At 42.6% G+C, this 26697-nt stretch overlaps 1 protein-coding gene across 1 annotated transcript in view; it reads left to right on the top strand.

Annotated features, from left to right (window-relative positions):
- Positions 1-26697, top strand: part of LOC135213528 (WD repeat-containing protein 20-like) — a 38025-nt gene that overhangs the window by 5619 nt on the left and 5709 nt on the right. The window contains exons 2-3 of the mRNA XM_064247445.1: positions 12076-12264; positions 23740-25014. Of these exons, the coding sequence (XP_064103515.1) occupies positions 12076-12264; positions 23740-25014 (1464 nt within the window). The remainder of the gene's footprint in view (positions 1-12075; positions 12265-23739; positions 25015-26697) is intronic.

Genomic DNA, 26697 nt, shown 5'->3' with positions numbered 1-26697 from the left:
GTGCGTCAGTGCTTGACTTTCCTTGTCATTGCAACTCCTGCATAGTTGATGGGCTCTCAGTCAGACTTGGTACAAAGGCAGATCATTATGCTCAGATGATGTCACATGTCTGTTTTATTTCATCAGCCAGAATGCTCTGAGGTTTTGGATGGTGTCAGTAGTACACTTATGTTGCTTTACCAGTTCTCTCAGGATACTTGTTTGATATATGTTATCATAAAACAATCTGGATGGCTTTAGTGTTTTTTGGCAAACAGTGTGAACGGCTTCATTGTTTTCTTTGAAATTACTGCATATGTGATGCAAAGAGAAAATGTGCTTTGATTTCTGTTTATGGTTACACCAAAATATCTGTTTTGTACATGAACTTTCCTGTCAGATATATACTTAGCTTACGTCTCTGATGTCAGCTAAGTATATATCTGCCAGGTAAGTATGTACAAAACCTTATTGTATACTAACAATAAAATTTTTATTGATGTAGTTCACCAACTTCAAGGTTTTAAGCACCTGATTCATTAAGACTATTTGAAGCCATTTTAATGGTTCATTGTAAACTAATAAAGTAGATTAACCTAAAACATATACAGTTGTAATGGTTAGAATGTTCCAATTGCCTTATACAGTAACAATGTCTTAATAACCCAAGTCAAAATTACTGTAATTATGGTCATCAGTATGAAATGTCTTATATTCACAAATAATTGGTAACAAACTATTACCTTGTCAAGTTAGAATTATATATTGCTGATTGACAAATGCTGACAGTTATAGGAAGTTTTTTTTTTTTTCCTATAATGAAATGTCCAGGACAAAATGATGGTGAAATAGTATTTACCATATTGGTTAGTGTTAGAAGGCTTGTGAATATTTTATTTGATCTTTACTTCAGTAGCTCTAGTTTTCCTCATGCATGTTAGGATTATAGCATTTTTGCTTCCCTTTGTATTGAAGTGAAGTTATTGTAGCCTCTTAAGATGAAAGTGTTGTTCCTGATATTTTAGTTTTGACAAAACCAGGACATTTTCAAGACATCTGGTTTCAGGCCTAGGAAACTGACACAAAATAATTTTCTTGTTTTGGATGTGAACTACCATTCTTGTTACAGGTCAGAATAGCAATACATACAGTTTTTTTTACTGTATTGGAAATATAGTAATGATCAAATTTAAAAGTACTGCATACCTTTTTAAATAGGAAGTAAGAGGGAATTATTTGCAGCAGGCATTGAAGATTATTGATAAGGGTTTTTTTTATATAAAACAATCCATATAAACACTAGATAAATTTTATTACAATAAAACATCCTTTTGCTGCAAGCCCATTAGAATCATAAAATAGCTTGAGTCACTATTTAGGAGGGAGGATTATGTAGTGGAGGCATACAGATCAAGATGCAGGAAGTCAAATTTCTCTATAGTAACAGGCAGTGGAGCATTAGTGAATCATCCACAATCCATGAGAATCCCAAAACCATATTGTACACTGCCTAGTTAATGTGTAAAGGCAGTATATACTCCAGGATTACACACACTTCCATGTAATCCAGTGTCATGAGGTATGAGATTTTGAAAAGGATGAGGTAACCAACCAGGATCCCTCCCAATTAACAAACCATGACCAGCCATGATAAGGTAATTGTAAGGTAGGAAACTGTCTTATGGAAAGCTATGGGGTGGTTCAGGGAACATGTCAGGCATTTCAGCTCAAGGATGACATGGCATGGTGAAGGTTGGGAATCCAAGACAGGGCAAACACCATCCTGGCCAGTTAGGATCCACATCCCACCTAAGGTTAGGTTGGGATATATCCCTCTTCATATTGAAAGGTTAAGGGGGAAGTTAGGTACCATAGGATAGTGTTTCTTATGGGAGGTTAGATTTGTAAAATTCATATATTTTTGTTTTCTTTAGTCACAGCACTTACGATTTCCCAATTGATTTTTCAAGTGGTACATGTAAAAGAAACACTCGTTAGTAGTTCACCCCAGCAGTCTTGGTGAAAAAGCATAACACCAAATGATGTGTAGTGGTTCACTGGAACATTGTTCATGAAAAAGCATAAACCAAAAGATAAAAAGAGTAAAAGGCATAAACTGAAAGATGTGTAGTGGTTCATTGCACCAGTCTTGGTAAAAAGCATAAACCAAAAGATGTGTAGTGGTTCACTGCAGTAGTCTTTGTGAAAAAAGCATAAACCAAAAGATAAGTACTGTTATTAGTGGTTCACTGCAACAATCTTGGTGATAAAGCATGCACCCAAAGATATGTAGCAGGAAAAGTAGGGAGTTCATGTACGTATTTGGCAAGAAAGGACAATAGTTAGATAAGTACCACCACTGTACCCCTTGGTCTATACATTACATAGGGCCTCTTAGTTAAAACTAACCTGCAGTTTGATTCATGCAAGACACTTTATATTATTGTTAAAACTAACCTGCAGTTTGTTTCGTGCGAGACACTTTATATTAACACAGTAAGGCAAGTGCTTTTCTACCATGGGAACTGTTATTCATTACTAAAAGACATTTGACAGGTCCTTAGAACAGGTCTTGTGTCACTGTGGTATTCCCATTAAATATGTTAAGGTAAATACTAGATGGATTTGCTGGTACGTATTAGTGGAGTACAATCAGGAGATGTTATGTCAACTTAGCTGTTTTGTTTACTTTATGCATGGATTTTTGTAGTGAAAAAAGTGGTTGTATGTGATGCTGTTTAAAAATCTTGCCTAGTAGAATGCATTACATATGTGCATGTCTAAAGAGGTGGGACACAAAATAGAAAACCTAATTGTTACATTAGTAGGAGACAGGATTAATTTCATATTTCAAGTGTTCAGAAACAATGGTATCCAATAGTACAGGATTTCTTGAATTGGAATTTAATGAAAGCTAAAAACTGCATTATTAAATAATGGACCTAAGTGAGATTCGGAAAGTTAGTAGGCCAAAATTGTATGTGACAGACCTTAATTTAATGCATTCTCTGATGCTGAACTGACCTTGATCATAGTGTAATGTATTACTTCCAATATATATAAAAGATTTCCTGGATTTCAGAATAAGGGAAATATGAAATTTCAACATTTAGAGGAGAGCTTTAGATGGCTTAGTATGGTTCCTCATCCAGCCCAAGGGGGAAAAGTACCGTACATGATCCGAGTTGGAAGACCCAATCCTACTGAATAAAAACTATGAGAGGGGAAGTTGGAGGTGATTGGAGATACATGAAAGCAAGAGAAAAACCCAAGTGGCAGAATTTAAGAGGCCTTATAGTATTGCATGGCATTGGAGACGATGATGTCAACTTAGTATCGGCAAAAGTTTAGCAAATCAAAGTTCTTGATGTGTTGTTGGTAAAAAATACAGTACTAGATGAAATGTTTTGTTATGGCACCATGGGTAACTAAAATTGCTGGTTGTTTTTGGCAAACATGTACCTTTTTCACAATGACTGACATTGACCAAGTGAATAAAACATGCAGGGTATCAAGATTATCTAAGGGCACTGAACAACCACAGCCTTGACCAGTAATAAAGTTGTGCCTAAGGGAACTTTCTTTTAATGGTATCTGAATGTTAATGAAATTATGGACAAATTCAAAGTATTTTATTACAATTTGTCTTAATTTTGTAGTTTTGGCAAATTTTTTCATTCTATTCCCCAAATGATTCATATGAGTTCGTGCAATTTATTATGTTACCCTATTATATTATTATTGTAACTTTTATTGAAAATGGTCCTTCATTATATCTCTAAAGTCTGCTCTACCTTTGATAGAAAGTATAAATGCAGATCATTAGTAATGGTCAGTGTCCCATGAAACCTTGTACTATGATGTCTCATTTTTCATAGCTCTAGTACTTGTTGTTTCTTAGCGCCTCAGTGGCGTGGTTGATTTGGTCTTGGCCTGCCACCTCAGTGGCCATGAGTTCAGTTCTCAGGCAGTCCATTGAGGCGTCAGAGATGTGTATTTCTGGTGATGGAAGTTCACTCTCGACGTGGTTTGGAAGTCGCATAAAGCCATTGGTCCCGTTGCTGAGTAACCACTGGTTTCATGCAATGTAACAACACTATACAAACAAACAAAACTTGTTGTTTCTTGGTAGTGTTTCCATATTTATTGAGGATTTTCTATATGTCACAATCCATGAAGCAGAGCTGATATACTGACATAAGTTATGAATTCCAGAAAAGAGGAAGGGAGAGGTGTAGAAGGTGCATTTGTCGCTGTCAACATCAAATCCCCATCTTCCTGCCACTCCCACATATACTGACCCCCACCCATTGTCATCTTGCCTGTCTGATTTCCCCTTACCTTCAAGGCATATTTATGTGCATTTGTTTTTTCTTACATGATTATGAGAATGATGATAGTCGGGATCAAGATAAGTTCAGCACTTTACAGAATTATCAGGATAAAGATAGAGATAAATGAGCCCTAAAAAATGTTTATTCTTATCAACCAAGGAAGATTACACGAACTCTTTACAACTCAAGCACCTATGTAGAAAATCACGCTGAATTTTTAAAAGGAACTTGCCCCAGCTGTGTGCAAGGAGAATTTTACTTGTTTGTGCTCTGTGCTAGAATTGCATGGATTTGCAGACTTGAAATGATTACCAAGATCACTTGGGATGTCATTTATAGTATTTTATAAATATTTTATGCATCTGAAAAATGTATACTCTATATAGTAATCCTTCGGTCATCCTCACTTCCTCTAGCCACACCATGTCTTTGACCACCCCTTTCTCAATGTGTGTATACATAGAACCACACCAGGTGGTAGTAATGCAAATAGAATTGTGCAGTTTATATACATCAGTCATTGTGGGGTAAATTGGACCTTATGTACAGCACATACAATGGGCACTGATATACTAACTGTATACCATTTGTACTGTGCCTTACATAAAAAATATGATCCATAGAAATTTTAATATGTAACATGGGTGCCTGGGGAACATGAAGTTTGGTATCATTGCATGTACTAGTACATTATGCTTAGAAATATGTATCACAAACAACAAGCAGCAATTCTTTTATCTCTATGGTATTTCATCTATAACTTTACGCAGTCCCATATAAAATTCATTTTTATTGTAGGTGTCCCCTTACCGAACAATTATAGAGCCGGGTGGATTTCCACGAGCGGCAGGATACTAAATTCAAATTTAGCGCGTCGGCGTCGCCAACACTGGTGGTGATGACGTCATCTCCCTCCACTCGCGGGAGAACCAGGTACAACTGCCCAGGTGAATTCAATTCTTTTCCTGCCGGCGTCCGGTGAACATCGGTGGTCGGTGCGGTTGGATGACTTTGCTTCGCTTTTTTCTTGTGAAATTGATCTTCGGAATTGGTGAAGTACTCTTTTTTGGCGTTGTTGTTATTTTGCTTTTTATTTAGGCGTTGCCATGTCGGATTCTAGTCCGTCGGGAATTAGGTTTTGCATCTCAGGATGTAAAACTAGATTATCCAAGTTAGAATATGATCTCACACTAAATGTGTTAAGTGTAGGGGACAGGTTTGTTCAGCAGATCGAACATGTAACGAGTGTAGTGATTGGACTGATTCTCAATGGAAGTTTTTTAGTTCATACTCGGAGAAATTAGCTAAAGACAGAATTAGAAAAGCAGCGCTTAGGGAAAGTAGACTTAGCTCCGCTTCGTCTTGCGATGCCTTCTGTTCCTTCTGTTTCTCCTCAAATTGTTATGTCTCCTTTAACTACACCTCCTATTCCTCCTACTAATCCCGCTTCTCCGGCTTTCCCGTGTTTAGTTTTCTTCCGACACCATTGCCAGTCTGGAATCGAGGCTAGATCAGAAATTTTCGGTACTAGCGAATACGGTTTTGCAACTTGGTAATTCAGTTAAGACGTTTTTGGAGAAAGCGGCTTCAGGTAAGGAGTGTAGTTGAGGGTGCGTCTGTCTGTCCTGACACGTCTCCTAGACAAAGGTCACTGTCCAGCTCCCCCGCACCGGGGAGAAGACATACCGGAAGTCCAAGGGAGTCGATCGGGATTTGCCCACAGACAGGCGCCTCTCTTGTTGAGCCTGTTGCGCCTCAACAGGGCTCGGTTAAGCGTTGGAAAGGTGTTGCGGTCAGACGCCTTTCGAATGATTCAAGCGATTCGTCTCCGGTCGCGCGGCGCTCTTGGCGAGATTCGCCCGTTTCGCGTCCCTTAAAGAGGCGTTCAGGCGCCGATTCTTCGCCTCCTCCAGTCAAGCGGTATAAGGAGACTGAGAGTAGGGTTGCGCCGCGACCATTAGCGGCTCGTTCGTCGCCTCAATCTGTGCCTTTTTTCGGCTCCATCTACTAGTAGAGATTGTGGTTTTTAGCGCTGTAGCTAGCAGTTCTAAGGGTGTTTCTTTAGGCGCTTTTTCGTCTCGTTACGCCTGATGCGCCTGTTTCGCCTCGAATTTCGGCGGCTCCGAGCGAGGCGCAAGTAGTTTTTTCCGCCTCCTGCTGAACATTTAGGCTCTTCCAAGCCTACGTTAACTGTTTTTTGATTCGTCTCTGGCGCCTTTGCGCAAGCAGTTAGAGATGTTAAACCAACTGGATGAATGAGTCCAAGGGTGGTTCGAAACCTTCAGATCCGGTTGTAGTTCCGTCTACTTCTTCGGCGGTATCGGAGAATGAAGAAGAAGTAGAGGAGGAGGATTCACATCACCTCTCGTGTTATTCACGTCTCCTTAGATTTCTTCTGGTATCTTATCCAGATTATTTTGAGAAAGCGGCACCGCGCTCCCCAACTTCGACTTTTTTTGATGAGGTAGGAAAACTTCAGACCCTCTCCTCCCAAAACTTGTTCTATCTAAAGCGGTTAGACATTCGTTGAAAGAGACGGAGAAATGGATGTCTATGAAAAGAGACTTAGGGAAGGCTCTTTTTGCTTACCCTCCCTCTAAGTTGCTTCGTAAGAGGTATAGGTTTTATGTAACTGGGGAAGCTCCTTCTCTGGGAGTTTCTGCCTCCTCCCAGGGAGACTTCTCCAGTTTAATCGACTCCTCTAGAAGATCTGCTTTCGCCGCAGCGAAAGTTTTTCTTTACAGCGCCTGAGTTGGACCACGTTGTAAAGAATCAATTTAAACTTTTGGAAGTCTTTAGCTTCCTTGATTGGACTATTGGCGCTTTACGCGGCCAAGATCGAAGACTGTCCTTCTCTTTCTCAGGAGTTAGCGGAGGATTGGATTGGTGTTCTGTCCTGTGCGGACAAAAAATCCATTAGGGATGGATGTGATGAGTTAGCTTCACTCATCGCCTTTGGTACACTTAAGAAAAGGCAACTTTGGCTCCTTTGCTTCTAAAAGGGTTAGTCCCAACAGAAGTCTGCTCTCTTGTTTGCTCCTTTTGTGAAAGATAACCTCTTTCCAGACGATGTAGTGTTGTCAATTTCGTCTGCGCTAGATAAGAAATCTACTTCGGATTTACTGGCACAGTCTACTAAGAGACCTAAAGCTCCTGTGGAGACTGTTCCTTCGGTTTCTCCTCTGACCCAAGCGCCTTTTCGAGGGAGGAAAACCCAAGCGCTTCTTTCGGCCGAAGTCGAATTTGCGACCTCAGTCTAAGGCCTCGGCCAAGGTTAACAAACCTTCCAAATGAAAGCTCGGTTCTTCATGCACCAGTGGGAGCCAGGCTGGCGCTGTTTTGGGAGGAATGGGAAAACACAGAGGAGCAGAAGCCTGGGTAGTGCAAGTACTCAAGTTCGGCTATCGTATTCCTCTCGTTTCACCTCCCTCGCTCTCACCTGTGCCAATTCCATTCAGGCATACTCTCCGGGCTCAGACAAATTTCTGGCGCTAGCCGCAGAAGTGGAAGCGCTTGTTCTCAAAGAAGCGATAGAACAGATAGAAGGGGATTTTCCTCCAGGCTTTTACAATCGCCTTTTTGGGGTAGTTTCCCAAGTCATCAGGGGGCTGGAGGCCGGTTTTGGATGTGAGCGCCCTGAACTTGCATGTCCAGAAAACAAAATTTCATATGGAGACCACTCGGTCGGTTCTGGAGGGGGGGGGGTCCATCAGACAGGGGGATTGGATGGTCTCTCTGGACATGCAAGGACGCTTATTTTCACATTCCGATACATCGCGAATCTCGGAAGTACCTGAGGTTCATGTTCGAAGGCAAGGTGTTTCAGTTTCGGGCGCTTTGCTTCGGACTAGCAACCGCTCCTCAAGTTTTCACCAGGGTTCTATCCCCGATAGGAAGCTGGCTGCACATATTAGGAGTAACAATCTCCCTCTATCTGGGACGATTGGCTTCTCCGGTCGGAATCAGAGAGTCGGTGCATGAAGGACCTTGGAACAACTCTGGATCTTGCCAGAAAGTTAGGAATTTCTGGTCAACAAACAGAAGTCCCAGTTGGTTCCATCTCAGAGCATCCTTTATTTGGGGATGATTCTGAATGCTCAAGTTTTTGGGCTTTTCTGTCCCCGAAGAGGGTTCAAGGCTGTCTGGAGACAGTTCAGGAGTTCTTGGACAAAAAGGTAAGTTCTGCCAATCAGTGGATGAGGCTCCTGGGCAAATTGACGTCAGTGGAGAAATTTGTGAAGTTGGGAAGACTGCACATGAGACCTCTGCAGTTTTTCCTGAGAGCCTCTTGGTGCAGGAAGACACAACCAGACCTCGATTAACCTTTTTCCTGTCACAGATCAAATAAAAGAGGACCTAAGGTGGTGGCTCTCTCGAGCAAGGTTGGAAGAAGGGTTAGATTTACGACCCATACCTCCCGAACCTACAGTTCTTTTCCGACGCATCGAACACAGCTTGGGGAGCCCTACTGGGAAATCAACGGACTTCAGGAGCTTGGTCGGAGAAGGAGAAGAAGTTCCACATAAATGTAAAGGAACTGTTAGCAATTTTTCTTAGGGCTCAGACAGTTTCGGAGCTTAGTAGAAGGTCGAGTAGTGGCAGTGCATTCCGACAACTCCACGGCTCTCTCGTACGTGCGGAAACAGGGGGGGACTCAGTCTTTCTCTCTGTACGAAGTAGCCAAGGATCTCCTCCTGTGGTTCAAACGAAGCGAAGGTTCAGCTAGTCCCGAGATTTGTTCGGGAAAGATGAACGTCCTGGCGGACGAGTTAAGTCGTCAACAGCAAGTGTTACCTCTGGAGTGGACTTTGGACAACAAGATTTGTCAGAAAACTTTGGCGCCTTTGGGGACGACCGTCAATAGACCTGTTCGCGACATCAAGGAACAACAAACCTTCCTTCCTCTCTTTTGTTCGCCAGTCCCATGATCCTCTAGCTTGGTCGGTGGACGCAATGCTGTTGGATTGGTCGGGTCTGGAAGCTTATGCATTCCCTCCGTTCGGTCTAATAAGAGAGGTGCTGAACAAGTTCATGTCGCACAGCAATGTAACGCTAACGTTAATCGCTCCCTTTTGGCCCAGGAAAGAGTGGTTCCCGGACCTTCTCCAGTTGTTAGTAGACTTCCCCAGACTTCTTCCTCCAGAGAAGTGGCTTCTCAAACAACCTCACTTCAAGAGGTTCCACCAAAACTTGTCCGCTCTAGCTCTGACAGGGTTCAGACTGTCCGGAATCTTGTCAGAGCGAAAGGATTTTCAAGAAGAGCTGCAGAAGCTATCGCTCGTTGTAGGAGAGAGTCTTCTAACAAACTCTATCAAGGGAAGTGGAGAATCTTCAGAGAGTGGTGTAGAAGTGCTAAAGTCTCTACTTCTGCGACCTCTTTAACAGAAATAGCAGATTTTCTCTATTTCTTAGGAACTCTAAGAAACTGGCTCCTTCGGACGATCAGAGGATAGAGCCATGCTCTCTTCGGTTTTTCGACATCGAGGTTTGGATATTTCCTCCAATTCAGATCTGTCGGACCTCATTAGGTCTTTCGAAACCACTAAGCTCCCGCAAGATACAGTGGCTTGGAAACTTAGATGTGGTGCCTTAAGTTCCTCATGGGGCCCACCGTTTGAGCCTTTGAAGTCGGCTTCACTCAGGAACTTGACTAAGAAGGCACTCTTTCTTATTGCACTAGCTTCTGCTAAGCGTGTCAGCGAATTGCACGCTATAGACAAAAGAGTCGGTTTCTCTCAAGGCAATGCTGTATTTTCGGTATCTTTGACCTTTCTAGCCAAAAATGAGAATCCTTCTAATCCTTGGCCGAGGAGTTTTGTGGTAAGGAACTTATCTGATTTGGTTGGACATGAGGAGGAGGAAAGGCTCTTATGTCCAGTCAGGGCTGTAAGCAGTATCTGTTTGCCACTAAGGGTATTAGAGGACAATCTTCTAAGCTCTGGACCTCGGTTCAAAATCCCTCTCGTCCTCTTTCTAAGAATGCTATATCGTTCTTTATTAGAGAGCTTATCAGGGAAGCTCACTCGCAGTCCGAGAACGACAATCTTTCCGTTCTGGATAGTTTAAAGCTCACGGAGGTTAGAGCAGTGGCAACTTCTTTAGCATTCAGAAAGAATTTATCTTTAGCTTCGATTCTTCAGAGCACGTTCTGGAGATCGAATTCGGTTTTTGCGAGTCATTATCTCAAAGAGATAGAAACGGTTTTCGAGAATTGTAAAACGTTAGGTCCGGTGGCGGTTTCTGGCATGGTGTTGGGAGAAACGGCACAGGGGTCGTCACCTCTATGCTAACTTTTCACCTTGAATAGGTTGTCGAGTTCAAGGGAAGCTGGGGGTACTGAGTACCTGGGATACTCACCAGTCTGTTAGGTCAGATTTTACAATGGTTGGGTATATGTGTTTTTTTTTTAAATCTGGTGTTGGTGACAAATGTTTTGTATGATTGAATTTTTTGGTCTTAGCCCAGGGCAAGGGCAATCTTTGTTGTTACTATCCTCCGTCAGTCAGCCTTGACTCGCTTGAAACTACGGAAGGATTCCATCCTGTAGAGGCTACTTTCTTTGCTCAAATTCCAATTCCTCTACATTAGTAAGAAGAGCACCGACCAGAGGCAGTAACAGTCTGCTGTAGCTCTCTTACAAGGTAAGGTACAACAGACACCTTGAGTGTTTACTGGTATTGCAATAAATGTAACCATTTAAAAATACTAGTGGTCCACTGAATCCCACCTTCCCATAAATGTGTAATCAGCTCTATAATTGTTCGGTAAGACACTACAATAAAAATGAAATTTTCATTATTAAAATGAAGTTTTATTGTATACTTACCGAACAATTATGATTATACCCACCCTCCTCCCCTTAGGTGGACGGACGGGCAGAAAGAATTGGATTCACCTGGGCAGTTGTACCTGGTTCTCCCGCGAGTGGAGGGAGATGACGTCATCACCACCAGTGTTGGCGACGCCGACGCGCTAAATTTGAATTTAGTATCCTGCCGCTCGTGGAAATCACGGCTCTATAATTGTTCGGTAAGTATACAATAAAACTTCATTTTAATAATGAAAATTTCATCTTTTATTTCTTTCGAGACATCATTCACTGGAGCATAGCATACTATAATAAGATACTAAATTACTGTACAGCAGGCAGTCAGTGCCTTCTCTGCATTTGGTGTTAAGGTCATGTCCACTCCTCCTCACCCATTCCATCTGCTCTTCCTTAAGATACGGTATACACTTTACCCTCATCCAACCTCTTTTTTTCAAGTCCTTTATATTGTGATTTACAAACTGCTAAGGATCCCCAGTCCATATCTCTAGAATTAACTTTTCAACCACCTATTTTTTTTATTTGAGTTGGGTATCTTACATTTAATTTTGTATTTCCAGTTTTTTCCTTTAATGTCTATATAAACCAAGAGATTTTGAACCCATCTATATGGCAGAATGGAAGTTTCATTTGAGAAAAACACTTAAGGATACTAGTAGGTTTCTTAGAAGTATGCAGTTCTGAGAATACCACAACTTGAAGGTATTTGAATAGCTTGACCCAGATATGGTGTCTAGAAGTAGTTATTAATTGTCTCGCTAATCCTTGACTTAATATAAATTATTTTACTTTTTATTTTAATTTTCAAGGTATAATTCATTTTGGTGTTCGGTTATGTTTCTGGTTATGTCATTTTGTAAAATTACCAACAGTTTGGCACTGCATATTCAGAAAGGTAGCTACAAGTTATTTGTATTTTTTCTTTATTTGCAGGCTGCAGACCTATCAAAACCTATAGACAAGAGAGCCTATAACAAAGAAGATGTACCAACCTGTCATGACTTTAACAAGACCACCGCAAGTCCTGATGGCGTATCTCTTCTCGTTGGATTGCTAGGGGGTCAGGTACAGCTTATTGACCCAATAACTAAAGAAATTAATAAAGCATATAATGCTGGCGAGGTGAGTGCCATTTAATGGATAATCTACTGAATTGATATGTATTGACATTTATCTTTCTCACTTGGGCTAGAAATTTTGTACTCTAGAAGGAATAGAAATGTGCTCTCTCTCTCTCTCTCTCTCTCTCTCTCTCTCTCTCTCTCTCTCTCTCTCTCTCTCTCTCTCTCTCTCTCTCTCCTCTCACTGTGCCTTAGTTATGAGAGTATAATTTTTTTGTTTCAAAGGAAAGGAGTTTGTTTTTTGGACAATTTAATTCAAATGTGTATTTGCTCTTTCAAGAATACAAATCCTTGTCTTTTATGTAGATATATCTTTTAGTAAATGCTGATCCTGTTTGTTGATGCAGAGTAATAAAGTATGTATTAACTTGTGGAAGGTAAGGGGATAGGGTTACTACCCACTCACTTGACACAGCATCCTCCTTTTGGCTGAGCTGCATTGGAGATGCTTCAGCTGCCTTGGACCTACCTTAACATGGTTCTTGTTGAAGACTGATTTGCTTTCAGTTTGTAATTGATTATTAATGAATGTTTTTTTTTTTTTACTGATACAAATGATGATGGGTGGTTACCTGGCAGATAGTATGGTCAGCATATGTATAGGGCATGACAGTGTGTGGATGGTTGATATCACTTAGGAACTTTTTTCCTTCGTGTGTGTACTTTTTTTTAGGGATTATGATCGAATGTTGGGTGTGACCTGTGTAAATGTGTTGATTGGTCCTCTTCTCAGTGGATGAGGTACAAGTTGAGAGGGAAAGTCAAAAAGTTGCTGTAGGTGTCTTTTGATTAGGTATTCCTTTCTTACTCACTCCAAGATGGCATTGGATGGATTTAGACATGTACCAAAATGCTGCTCTTGCTCTGATAGGATGATTTAAACTGATGGGCTCAACCTGCAATGGCCATCAAGCCCTTTTCTACTCCCCTCTCACCTGCTTCTTCTTTGCTTTCACTCCTAGGAATCACCATGGAAACAAATGAGTTGCAGAAGGCCCTTTGGACTTTCCTTGGGTTATCAAATGATCCATCCCTCACTACTTTTTCTAGACCATTTGGTTGCAGCTGAGAGCTCTATGCCTGGGTTGGTTTCAACAGGCTAGTTGATCCATCTGAGTCCCCATACTACCCACAGCTACTCCAGACCCTTTGAAAATGCTTGCTACAATCAAGTCCTTAATGGGCATAGGAGAGGTTGATGTAGACCCTTGGTTGTAAGGCGGTCAAACAAGTGCAAGAGTGCTTGTTTCTCTCTCTCTCTCTCTCTCATACCCTGTCTGTTCACATCTAGACGAGTGCAAGAAGTCCAGGAAGGCAAACCTCTGACACCACAGTAGGTGGAATAGAAGGATAGGTCCATGAGCTTGCTAGTGACTGCTTCTTAGTGTTGATTTTGCTCATGGCCAGTTGCTCACTCTGTCTCCATGGGAGGCAAGGGCAAACCTACCTCTCTCCATCATGCATATATATGTTGGAAGGTGCTGAAGAGTCTGCATTTCCCAGAACTCCTGAGTGTCCCAGTTCTTCATCAGCCGATGATGCCCATGGATGTGGCCTGTCTTCTGGTCTTGTTACTGATATCATTCCACACTACCACCACTGGGTCATTTCCAGACAATCACCAGCATTATTGCTCTAGTGTGCTTAGTACCTTTCCTCTCCCTCTCAGTGAAAAAAATGCTTGGTTCATGTCACATGGGTTCACCATGGAGTATTCTGGGTGGAAGCTGTGTGATGGGCAAGAAGGCCTCTGAACCAAAGGAATCTACATTTTGTTCATGAAACTTACCTGTCAGATATATATATAGCTGTATTTTCTGAAGTCCGACAGAATTTCAAAATTCGCGGCACACGTAGTGGGGCGGTCAGTGGTAGTACCCATTCCCGCCGCTGGGCGGCGGATATCAGGAACCATTCCCATTTTCTATTCATATTTTTTCTGTCGCCGGTGCTGCAAACATCTGTTTACAGTACCTCCGTCTAGGATTTTTTCATTATCTCGCTTAATATTATCTGGATTGACTTTTGGTATCGACTTCTGGATTGTTGGATTGGCACGCGGAATAGTGGATTGGTTTTTGATTTTGGATTGACTTTTCTAGATTCAGTATGTCTGGATCAAGTTCGGGAAGTTACAGAGTGTGTGTGAGGATGAATGTAAGGTGAGGCTTCTTAAACCTTCAGTTGATCCTCACACAGTTTGTATGGATTGCAGGGGGCATGTTTGCGTGGCTGATGATCGGTGCAATGAATGTAAGGATTTGGATGATGATAAAAAAAAAATGGAGGATGTATGAGACCTATCGGCGTAAATTAGAGCGCGATAGAGTCAGGAGGTCTTCCTAAGGGCAGCTCTACTAAAGGTAAGGATAGTAACATTTCTCCTCCTCTAACACCAGTAGATTTTGCCCAACCTAATCCTGTTTTGTTGCCTTCGGGCCCCAGTGCTGGTGCTGGAGAAGGTAACACCCTTTCTCTGATTCTAGAGTCTATTCGTGCTCTCGAATCTAAAGTTTTGGCCCTAGAAACCGGCCCAGTGAAAGTTTGTGTCAGTGCCCCTAGTGTTGTGGAGGGGGCGTCAGATCGGCCCCATAATGCCTCTAGGCCTAGACCTCTATCGGACTCCCAGGACTCAGGGGAGTGGGTATGTCGAAAAGCCGCAAGAGGGTTACGGGGGTGGGCTCCCCAACCGATCTGGCGTCCCTTCGGCAGGCCTTGTTGCTAAATCCCAGGCTGCCAAGGAGCGCGCACGAGCGCGTATCTTTAAAGATTGCTTTTCGTCCTCCGAAGCGTCCTCCCCGCGCAAGGGGTGGAGCGCTCGGAGAGACTCGCGTCCGTTGTTGAAAAGGACTTTTCGCTTTGAGGACGCTTCACGTCCTATGTCTCCATCTTTCGTCAGAGGACGCTTATGACGCCTTTTCCTCCTCAGAAGAGAGGAAGGCGTTCTACCGATGAGGACGTTAGTTTCCACGCACAGGCGTGTTCACCTGAGAGGCAGATAGCTGTACCTGCTAGAAGGAAGGAGGCGTCCCCTCGCCCCTCGCCTTCTCGCAGTCTCAGTCCTGCCCCTTCTTTTGCTCCTTCGTCACCTACGAAGGATATCCTTGTGTCCCTTCAGGACCAGCTTACGTCGCTGATGGCTCAGAGGACTTGCCCAGCAGCAGTCGAGTCTAGGCGTAGGAAGGACGTTCGGCTGCCCGTCAAGAGGACGAAGCGGCCTCATTCTCTCTCAGCTCGCTCGTCTCTCTCTCCGCTTCCGGATCGTCAACGTTCTCGCTCTCCTAGCAGATCTTTTACTCTCTCAGGAGAGGACGCTCGTCAAGACGCTCGGCGTTCGAAGCAGGACGCTTTGCGCTCTCGGCAAGTAGCGGTTGAGGACGCTCGGCAGGACGCTCGGCGTTCTAGACAGGACGCTTTGAGCTCTCTTCAAGACTCTTTTAAGGACGCTCGGCAGGACGCTCGGCGTGCGAAGCAGGACGCTTCTGGTCATAGACAGGACGCTTTTGAGGACGCTCCGCAGGACGCTCGCCGTGTGAAGCAGGACGCTTTTCGAGCGAAGCAGGACGCTTTGGAGCCTGCAAAGCAGGACGCTCGCTCTTCTAAGCAGGACGCTTTTGGCGCTGCTCTTCAGGAAGCTCGCTCTTCCTTTCGAAGGGGAGCTTCGTTTAAGACAGTTAACTTGGCTTCTAAGGATGCTTCTCTTTCGGAAGATGTCCGTGCATCTAAAGAGCAACGTACGGCTGCTTCCGTACCTGTAGGGGATACTTCCAACCAACGGAAGTCTTTATTCAGGATTGAGCCTAAGGGACGTACTCCCTCTCCTGATAGGCGTTCTCCAGTTCCTCTTAGGGAGGAAGGGGAGCATAGTAGTCCAGGGAGTTCCGTAGAGGAAGAACAGCCGGTAGCTTCAGCTGTCTCGGACTACAAGGTTCTTGTTAGGCTGTTACGTTCAGCATTCGGAGACAAGTTCCAGCCTACAGCCCCTAGGTCTCTCCCTCACAACTTTCGTCGTCCAAGACCGTAAAGACCCCTGAATTCGTCGAAATGAAAACGTCTCTGTCGACCAAGAGGGCGTTTAAGAAACTCCAAGACTTTATGTCCAGAAGGAAGGATCAGGGCAAGACCACTTTCGCCCATCCACCCTCTAGACTCGCAGGGAAAGGAGGAGTTTGGTATGAGACCAAGGAGGATGTCGGGATAAAGGTCCCTTCGTCCGCGTTGGGTGACTTCTCCAGTTTAGTGGACGCCCAGAGGAGGTCTCTCTTAGCGTCGGCTAAGGTGACCTGGACTCCAGTTGAGACTGAACCACCAGTTGAAGGGTCTTCTTCGTACCCTTAATGTTTTTAATTTCCTAGACTGGTGTCTGGGAGTTTTGGACCGTCAGTCTAGAAGTCCTGATTCTCTCAGTCTGGGGGAGCTGTCCAGCGTGTTGTCATGTATGGACAAGGCCGTCAGGGATGGTTCGGAGGAGCTAGTTTCGAATTTTGGAACTGCTTTCCTAAAGAAAAGAGCATTGCTGTGCAATTTTACGGCTAAGTCGGTATCTCCAGCTCAGAAAGCGGATTTGCTCTTTGCGCCTCTTCGGACCATCTCTTCCCCAGGCTATGGTAAAGGATCTGGCACAGAGTTTGCAAGAGAAGGCGACCCAGGACCTCTTGGTTCAATCTTCAAGACGTCCAGCGGTTCCTTCCACGTCAACTTTCAGCAAACCCCCGAAGAAAGTCAAACCCTTTCGCGGGGCACCCCCCTCGAGAGCAGCTCCCCGAGGGAGAGGTTTTTCAAGAGGAAGAGCTTCATTCAAACCGAAAACCAGCAAGTGAAGATCTCGTCCTTCAGACACCAGTCGGGGCCAGACTGGAATTCTTTGCGGAGTCTTGGAGGCAGAGAGGAGCGGACCCTTGGACCCTCAAGATAGTAGAACGGGGGTACAAGATCCCTTTTCTTCATCCTCCTCCTTTGACTTCGACTCCCAGAGACCTCTCTCCATCCTATCAGGGAGAGAAGAAAAGGGTTCTTTTCGATCTCTTAGACCAGATGGTCGAAAAAAGAGCGGTGGAACAAGTCCTGGACCTAGAGTCACCGGGCTTCTACAACAGGATTTTCCTTGTGCCAAAGCAGTCATCAGGTTGGCGCCCGGTCCTGGATGTGAGCAGGCTAAATCTTTTTGTAGAAAAGATAAAGTTCAGAATGGAGACGCCTCAGTCGGTGCTGGGAGCATTGAGACCTGGCGACTGGATGGTGTCTCTAGACCTGCAGGACGCATACTTCCACGTCCCAGTCCACCCTCTGTCAAGGAAGTACCTGAGATTCGTCTTGGACAACAGGGTTTGGCAGTTCAGAGCCCTTTGTTTCGGTCTCAGCACGGCCCCGATGGTTTTCACAATGATTATGAGGAATGTAGCGAAGTGGCTCCATTCGTCAGGAATCAGGATATCCCTCTACCTCGACGATTGGCTGATCAGAGCGTCGTCGAGGCAGAAGTGTCTGAAGGACCTTCAGTTTACGCTAGCCCTAGCAAAGTCTCTGGGTCTGTTGGTCAACACCGAAAAGTCGCATCTGACCCCGACACAGTCCATCGTGTATCTGGGGATTCAGATGGATTCAGTGGCTTTTCGGGCGTTTCCATCCCAGGAACGTCAGCGACTGGGGTTGGGGTTAGAGAAAGTCGCAGCCTTCCTAGAGAGAGAAGCTTGTTCGGTGAGGGAGTGGATGAGTCTGCTGGGCACCATTTCCTCACTAGAAAAGTTTGTCTCGCTGGGAAGACTGCACCTCAGGCCTCTTCAATTCCTCCTTGCGGAAGAATGGAAGTCGAAAGGGGACCTGAATGCGATCCTAAGGATCTCCAACGATGTAAGAAGTTCGGGGAGCATGTAATGCTCTGGTTGGCTCGAACCGGGCTCATAAGTTACGAGAGGGCCTCTCCTTAAATCTTCTGAGCCCCGACCTAGTGTTGTTCTCAGACGCTTCCACTGCCGGTTGGGGAGCAACACTAGGGGGGGAAGAAGTGTCAGGCTCCTGGAGAGGGGAACAGGTAGCCTGGCACATCAATGTAAAGGAACTGGCAGCGATATTCCTGTCGCTGCAGTTCTTCGAAGAGAAACTGTCAAGCAAGGTTGTTCAAGTCAACTCGGACAGTACCACAGCCCTTGCGTATCTAAAGAATCAGGGAGGGACTCGCTCCAGATCCCTTTTTCTCCTGGCGAAGGAAGTTCTACTATGGGCAGACGCAAGGCACATCAAAGATCCTGACAGATTCGTGGCAGGAGTTCAGAATGTCAGGGCGGACCTTCTCAGCCGCCGGAATCAGCTTCTGCCAACAGAATGGACCTTGCACCAGGAAGTCTGTCAAAAGTTATGGAAATTGTGGGGACGTCCTCTAGTAGACCTGTTCGCTACATCGAGGACGAAGAGACTTCCTCTGTATTGCTCCCCGGTTATGGACCCGGGGGCAATTGCAGTGGACGCGTGCTCTGGAACTGGACAGACCTGGATCTTTACGCCTTTCCCCCATTCAAGATCATGGGGGACGTAATGAGAAAGTTCGCAGCGTCAGAAGGGACAAGGTTGACTCTGATTGCTCCAATGTGGCCAGCAAGAGAGTGGTTTCACAGATGGTCATGACGTTCCTTGTGGACTTCCAAGAACGTTGCCCTGGAGGAGAGATCTACTCAGACAGCCTCACTTCAAAAGGTTTCACCAAAACCTCTCCGCTCTGGCCCTGACTGCGTTCAGACTATCGAAAAGCTGGCCAGAGCGAGAGGCTTTTCAAAGGCAGCTGCGAGAGCAATCGCTAATGCTCGAAGACCTCTTCAAGAGCTGTCTACCAGTCTAAGTGGTCTTCTTCAGGGGCATGGTGCAAGAAGGAAGGAATTTCCTCTTCCACGACCTCTGTGAATCAGATAGCAGATTTCTTTCTCCATCTAAGAAATGTGAAAAAATTGGCAGTTCCTACAATCAACGGGTTATAGGAGTATGTTGTCTGCCGTTTTTCGCCACAGAGGAATGGACCTTTCCGACAATAAGGATCTGCACGATCTCTTAGGTCGTTTGAAACTACCAAAATTCCACAAGCAAGACCGCCCTCATGGAATTTAGATGTGTATTGAAACATCTGATGCTTAGTCCCTTTGAGCCTCTCCATGAAGCCTTCTTCTAAGGGACTTAACGAGGAAAACGCTTTTCCTAACTTCTCTGGCGACGGCGAAGAGAGTTAGTGAAATCCAAGCGTTCAGTAGCCCTAGTGGGTTTCAAGGGAGACAGCGCTGTCTGCTCGTTGAACCCTTCTTTCTTGGCTAAGAACGAGAACCCGTCTAATCCTTGGCCAAAGAGCTTCGACATCAAAGGAATATCGAGTCTCGTGGGTCAAGAACCAGAGAGAGCCCTGTGCCCTGTCAGGGCTCTCAAGTTCTATGTGAATAGGACTAGAGAGATAAGAGGTCCCTCAGGTAATCTCTGGTGCTCGGTGAAGAGACCGGATTTACCGTTGTCGAAGAATGCTGTGGCTTTCTTCTTGAGGGACGTCATTAAAGAGGCTCATTCATCTTGCCAGAAGACTGATATGAGCCTCTTTTTAAAGTGAAAGCTCACGAGGTCAGAGCCGTAGCTACCTCTCTTGCCTTCCAAAGGAACATGTCTATCAGAGATATTCTTGATAGCACCTTCTTTGGAGGAGCAATTGTCCGTATTCGCCTCACATTACCTCCGGGATGTGAGGACGATTTACGAGAACTGTAGTTCTTTGGGACCTTACATTTCGGCAGACACAGTTTTTGGGGGCTGAAGTAGCTCTCTCCCTATCCCTTAGCTTAGTTAGGTTAGTTTATTGTGTTTTGTGGTTGATGGTGAGATCTTCTGTGAAAATCTCCCATTCCATAGTGTTAATAATCAGGGGTTTTTTTTGCGTTAGTTGGTCAGGTGGTGGTCGGTTGCTGTGTTACTGCCATATGTTTGCCTAGATGGTCTTGTCACATTGTGGTCACGCCCCCGTTGACAGAGCATCCAGAGAGCACCAGCACTACAGGTCAACACCTGGCTGGCAACTCTGATAAAGCATAAGCAGGCTTTTGGTGACAGTAATCACATAGTCTACTTTGCTATCAGGTAAGGAACCAATAAGATAATCTTTTATTTTATTTTAAATTTCCTAAAAAATCCTAGTCTGTCTCTACCCACCATCCGAAGGTGTGATTCAGCTATATATATATCTGTCAGGTAAGTTTCATGAACAAAATGTTATTGTTATAATACAATTAAGTTTGTTCATACTTACCTGGCAGATATATATACTTAGAGTGCCCACCCTCCTCCCCTCAGGAGACAAGGGCATGAATATATGAATAGAAAATGGGAATGGTTCCTGATATCCGCCGCCCAGCGGCGGGAATGGGTACTACCACCTGACCGCCCCACTACGTGTGCCGCGAATTTGAAATTCTGTCGGACGTCAGAAATACAGCTATATATATATCTGCCAGGTAAGTATGAACAAACTTTATTGTATCATAACAATAACATTTTTCCCTTTGTTAAAAGTTAAACTCTACACGTCTCTTTCCCCCACTCTCATTATTACTTAAAGGTCTTTCAAACTTTATCAGCTTTCTTCTATGCTGTCCAACCTCTCCAGCATTGAAAATGATAATTTAGGAGAGTTGATTATCAGCTATTCAAATTATTGTTCCTGTTTTGAGATAGTTATTAGTAGACACCTCTTGTTGGGGGGAGGAGGTTTTAGCTTGTACAAAGGTAACTTCACTGTATAATTTCTAGAAGGTGAGTCAGCCAGACTTTCCTGGATGAGTTGTTCTGCTCCCAGCCAATAGGAGGAGCCCCCTTTCCTCCATTTTGCCAACCAATTAAAAATTGTCTAAAAAATTCTGTAAGCTGCTTGTGGGTTTAAAAATGACAGAAGTGTACCTGTAACTTCATTTGCCTTTTGATAAAGGGTAAAGAGTACTCCCAAAATTTCAAGAAATAAATAAACTTTGGACAGCTGTTAAATAATTTACCTACTGCTACAAAGAAGCTCATTCAAAGGGCTGATAAACTCCAGTACAAACTCTGTGGCATACAGATGGCCATTCTGTTTAATGATATTAGACTATGATAAAGACAAGCTTCCACATTTATTGACTCAAACACTCAGCCATGTATTGACATGTCAGTTGCAAGCTGGAACTGCCTGCCTTTGGTAATTGACCAACTTTGAGTAATTAGCACATGAGTAACCATGCAGTTATTACATAATTAATAATATGTATTATGGATCCACCATGACAAAGATCATAAATATGGAACCTTGAAAAAGCAGACTGGCTAAAATTTCAGGTGAGTAATGCTGAAGGGAATGCAGAAGAATTTCAGGTAATAAAGGACATTATCAACCTATGAAATGGAGCTACAGTACATACTGCAGACATAACTTGTATCATCAACATATGGGTATTGTTAATGACTTCCAGCTCCTTGGTGGTTGTTGGAATTGCAGTTAATACTGGATTACATGAGCTGAAAAGAACACCACTAACTAGATGCCTCTGACACCTTTCAAAGTGAAATATAATTATGCACAATAAATGCAGAGCCCAGTTTTTCTGTGCTTTTGCTGTGCATCTGAGGTTGCTAGATGTCAATAGGTCATCTTTTGTACCTTCAGTGAACAGTAGAACTTCACCATTAGATGTCTGGAGGGAGATGAGGACCATAGCCAGAAAATTAATATCAAAGTTATTATCTCAGGGATGTTGCCCTCTGGCACAGATACATACTTGAGGCTGCTGTCTGATGCCACCAGATTACCTTTACTTAAATTTACCACAGGGATATTTACCTTAAGTCTTAGACACTTTCTAATGAGGACCTCTTTGATGAATGTGTGTGTAGCAACTTAAGCTCCTTTGGACAGGAAAAAATCGTGTTGAAGGTTCACAAATGGCGCAAAGTTAGTTGGATGAGTAGTGGTTAGCTTCTTTGCCCCTCTTTTCTGTCCAGTAGCCAACACGTGTGCATTAATGGCCAGATGTAGGTGAGCTAGGCAGTATACTGTAGCCAGTAGATGCTACTTCCACCATCTCTCTTTTAAGAAGTTCGTTGGGGTAGAGCACTGCTGCATGGCCCTGTTAGCCTTAACATCACATATGCCAAGCTGTACATTGGGTTCTAAAAGTTATCCTTCCCTTGCTCATGTATGCAGTGCTGCCCCACTTTTTCACTCTAAAGTTTTGTGGAACATATTTTTCTATGGGCCATCTCTCTAAAATTATCAATAATTTGCTTTTTTAAAATAGGCCATTCCAAGCATTTTAGTTTAAGGGGTACATCTTATTTGGCAGTTGTAAACAGTTGAAAACATTTTTAGAGGGTTTTTGCATTTCCACAGATTTTGCATTACCTCTTCTGTTCTTTGGACGGTGCCTCCTGCCTAGGGATAGTCTCTTGATAAATACAATTGTTTTGTATTCTTGTAGGAACAAATGGCAAATAAAGTCATTATCTAACTTATGCCACGTCCCAGTTGCTTCAGGAAAAAGCAATTGCTAATATCAGATGATTTGGTGGTATCCCCATCCCCACGGCCACTTTCCACTAGTTAACTACGTATCTTGACCAAACACCAATGACTGTCCCGGCTTTTGCTGAAGGTACCGTATATTCATGTAAACGGCTTTAGATTTGTGTATCTAAAGAATGGCAAATTCATATTGAAATTTTCATGGTAATCAAGTGAATAAAAAATCTGGAACAACTGAGGAGGGAGTGATTGATAGTTGTCAAATTATTATAATATTATGGCAGTGGAAAGTTATGTCCACATTGTTGATTGATATTATGTAGTGCATGATTATTTTTAACAGTATAATAACTATTTGCTACAAATGTTCCTTGTCTTACATCCTAATGAACCTGTTGTAAGTAGAAAAGATTGTAAATCAACTATGAATATATAACATGATGATTGAGAGTTGATGAAGAACTACTGTCATTCAGTAAGTAGTATGTACTAAGCAATTACAGTAGCTAACATCACTAAAGTACAACAGTAACTTGGAAAGATACAAGTTTATTCTCACAGATTTGTTTACTATTACTGTTCAGTACTAACAAAGTCAATTTCCTGCAATTTTAGTTAATTATTTAAGAATTTAATACATTGTATAATATGCTCCATTAGCACCTCATTCCAGCTTTATAGAGATATTCACGACGATCAAAGCCAGACCATTACTTTATCATCGTTTTGATACTGTCAGCTGATTGACTGAAATTTATTTTAATGTTTCTCTCTCTAAAGCTGAACCATCAGAAAATGATAATCATTTTTAATACATTTCTGTATTTTACAGGCAGTTTAACTCCTTGTTAATTTTCAATATTGTGCATGTAAATGAATTTATTTCAACATATTTCACTCTTGTAATTATAGTACTTTGTTGCTGGGGAGTGAGACCTCTTTAAATTAATTATTCCGTATTTACAGAGATTGATAGACAAGACCAAAGTTACATGTGTACGATGGATACCGGGATCACCTAATCAGTTTTTAGCAGCCCATAGTAGTGGTCATATGTACACCTATAATGAGGAGCTTTTATGTGGTGTTGACAGGCCTCATTATCAGCTCTTCAAGCAGGGTGATGGCTACTCTGTATATACTTGTAAGACCAAAAGCACCAGAAACCCTCTTTATAGATGGGTTATTGGTGAAGGTAGTATCAATGAGTTTGCCTTTTCGCCGTGCTCAAAATATTTGGCTGTGGTATCCCAGGATGGTTCCTTAAGAGTGTTTAATTTTGACACTATGGATTTGTTGGGTAGTGCGAGAAGTTATTACGGTGGATTGTTGTGTGTGTGTTGGTCCCCGGATGGCAAGTATGTTGTGACCGGAGGTGAGGATGACCTTATAACTGTATGGTCGTTTCATGAAAAGAGGGTTGTTGCCAGAGGACAGGGCCATAAAAGTTGGGTGACTGTTGTTGCATTTGACAATTTTACTACTTTGTACAGTGATTTGGATGGTTTTGATATGTGCAATGAAGACACTAGCAAGCATAATAGCTTGACAAATGATGTTAGAGGAAGTAAACCCAATAACAGTGCACCAAATTCGAGGCCAAATTCGAATCGAAACTCTTTAGCCTCAGATGGACTAGGGTTGAATGTAATAAGCTATAGACTTGGCTCTGTAGGCCAGGATACCTTTTTGTGTTTATGGGACCTAAAGGATGATGTATTAACGCAACCATATAGACGACCAAGATCGAGTACAGTTGTAAGTAGTAGTGGGGGAGGGAGTGGAAGTGGAGGAAGCCTTCAGACAGGACATGTGGCCAATGCTAAGTGTAATAATGTAAAAGAGTCTTCAGTTGGTAGTGATTCTTCACATCACTCGCATTCTACTAACTCTCTAACAGCAAAGCTAGCAAACCTTAATTTTGGTGAAAAGAAAGACAAGGAAAAGTTGGATAAAGACCATAAAAGAAGTTTGAGCCTAGCAACGAAAAACTCAACCCAAAACTGTAAATCTTCTATTGGTAAAAATCAGGTTGGAGGCTCCATGTGTTTATCTGAAGAAACTTGTAGAACCATGGGTACTTCATTTTGTCCACGCTTAGATGAGTGCCCTGTGATAGAACCTATGATTTGCAAAAAGATTGGCCATGAGCGACTCTCGGGCCTAGTGTTCAGAGAAGATTGTGTTGTTACGTCCTGTCAAGATGGCTGTGTACTCACCTGGTGCAGACCTGGCAAACAAGTAAGTAATTTGGTTGGCTTAAGCTTTTATAGAATTATTGCTGGTGGGTTTGTGTGAATGATCTAGTCAGTGATATTTTTGGGTAAAAATTAGGATTGCATGAGTATTGTATCTTTCTTTTTAATTATTATTAATATGAAACAATTATGTACCTAGTTTTTTATGTTTGTGGTGGGGCAATTCTAACTACCATTTATTTTTTTAGTATTTGGTCATAGTGTTTGGTTTTTGTTTTCTTGGAATTCTTGTTTAATCTGTGTATATTTTGTTAGCCTCCTGATTGAGAATAGCCTCCTAATATTCTCAATCAAAATTAAACTAGAGCTAATTGACAACAGGCTTACCTAAGTCATATGAATTTTAGTTACGCAAGGAAAGTTATTCAACTTCAGGTGTGGCTTTGTGTATACTTTACAGACCTCTTCTTTAAGCTTTACCTACAGTTATAGTGTAGTTTTAATAGGCATTAGTTATCAGATCAATAAAAGAGGTAATTCATGCTTGTTTAAAAAAAATATATATCTTGTTAAATAAAACTTTACACTCCCAGTGTCATTTTTGCCTTGGCTAGTTTACAGTGAGAATGTGTGCTTATTTTTATTTTCTGTTTATATTTTATAGTTTAATTTCACATTTTCTGTTGATTATGTGTTTTAGTATTGTATGTATTTTATAATGTCAGATTTTCCACTGAGCTATAAGGCAATCTTTATTGCAATAAGGTTTGGAATGTGAGAGAAGTTGAAGCCTTTTTTTATTTTTATTTAAGTCAAAGGAACTGATATAATTAAAACACCTTAGATATTTTTGAATGACTAGGTACACAAGTAGGAATCTATTATTTTAAGTGTATTTCTCATTTCATGAATTTACAAATAATTATGTACTGTATTTGCTTGCATAATATGTAGATGCTACAGTGTATTAGACATGTTTACTATGGCTTTATTAGACAGTGTCGAAAATCACCATTTAATTTATACCATGTCTGTAGTATGTCAAGTTGAGCTTAATAACTGTTGGTTTCAGTGATGAAGGGGCAGTAAACTGATTTATAGATACTCATATATAACTGGTTTACAGAGAACATGTACAGTACTCAACAAGATATCAGACTGCTTGGCATTCAAGCGGCCTAATATCTTGTCGAATTTTGAAGGAACGGAAAAGTTGGAAAGAAATTTCGTCAGTGCATTAAGCTGCCTACAGCACATGGAGAAAGGGGTGGAGCCTGGACACTGACAGGGAGAGCGCGCTCAGTCACTTGCTTGGAAGTTTAATAAGCAGCTGTATATATTTTTTGGTTAGTGCTCCCACTGCAATTTTTGCCTACTACGTATCACTTTATTGTCCCATGTGACCTTAATATGGGCCAAGACAGTGATTTGAGTCAAAAGATAATAGCAGAGATATATCGTTGGAGCAATCTGGCCCTAAAACAAAGCAGATATCAGATCAGCTGGTTGTGAGGAGGCATTCAGTTCGACGCTGGGTTGCCAGATTCAATGAAGGTGGGAACCATGAGATTCCATCTCAGAAAAAGCACCTTGTATGCCTAGAAGACTTCTTATCAAAGTTTGACTGTTCTCAGGCGTCAATTACTTTCTAATTGGCGCTTGAGAACTGTCAAACTTCGATCAGAAGTCTTCTTAGGCATACCAGGGTGCTTTTTCGGAGATGGAA

The sequence above is a fragment of the Macrobrachium nipponense genome, chromosome 43 (assembly GCF_015104395.2).
Source record: "Macrobrachium nipponense isolate FS-2020 chromosome 43, ASM1510439v2, whole genome shotgun sequence".
Taxonomy (NCBI): Eukaryota; Metazoa; Arthropoda; class Malacostraca; order Decapoda; family Palaemonidae; genus Macrobrachium; species Macrobrachium nipponense.
The sequence above is the reverse complement of the archived record's forward strand: the minus strand, read 5'-3'. Positions and strand labels throughout refer to the sequence as shown.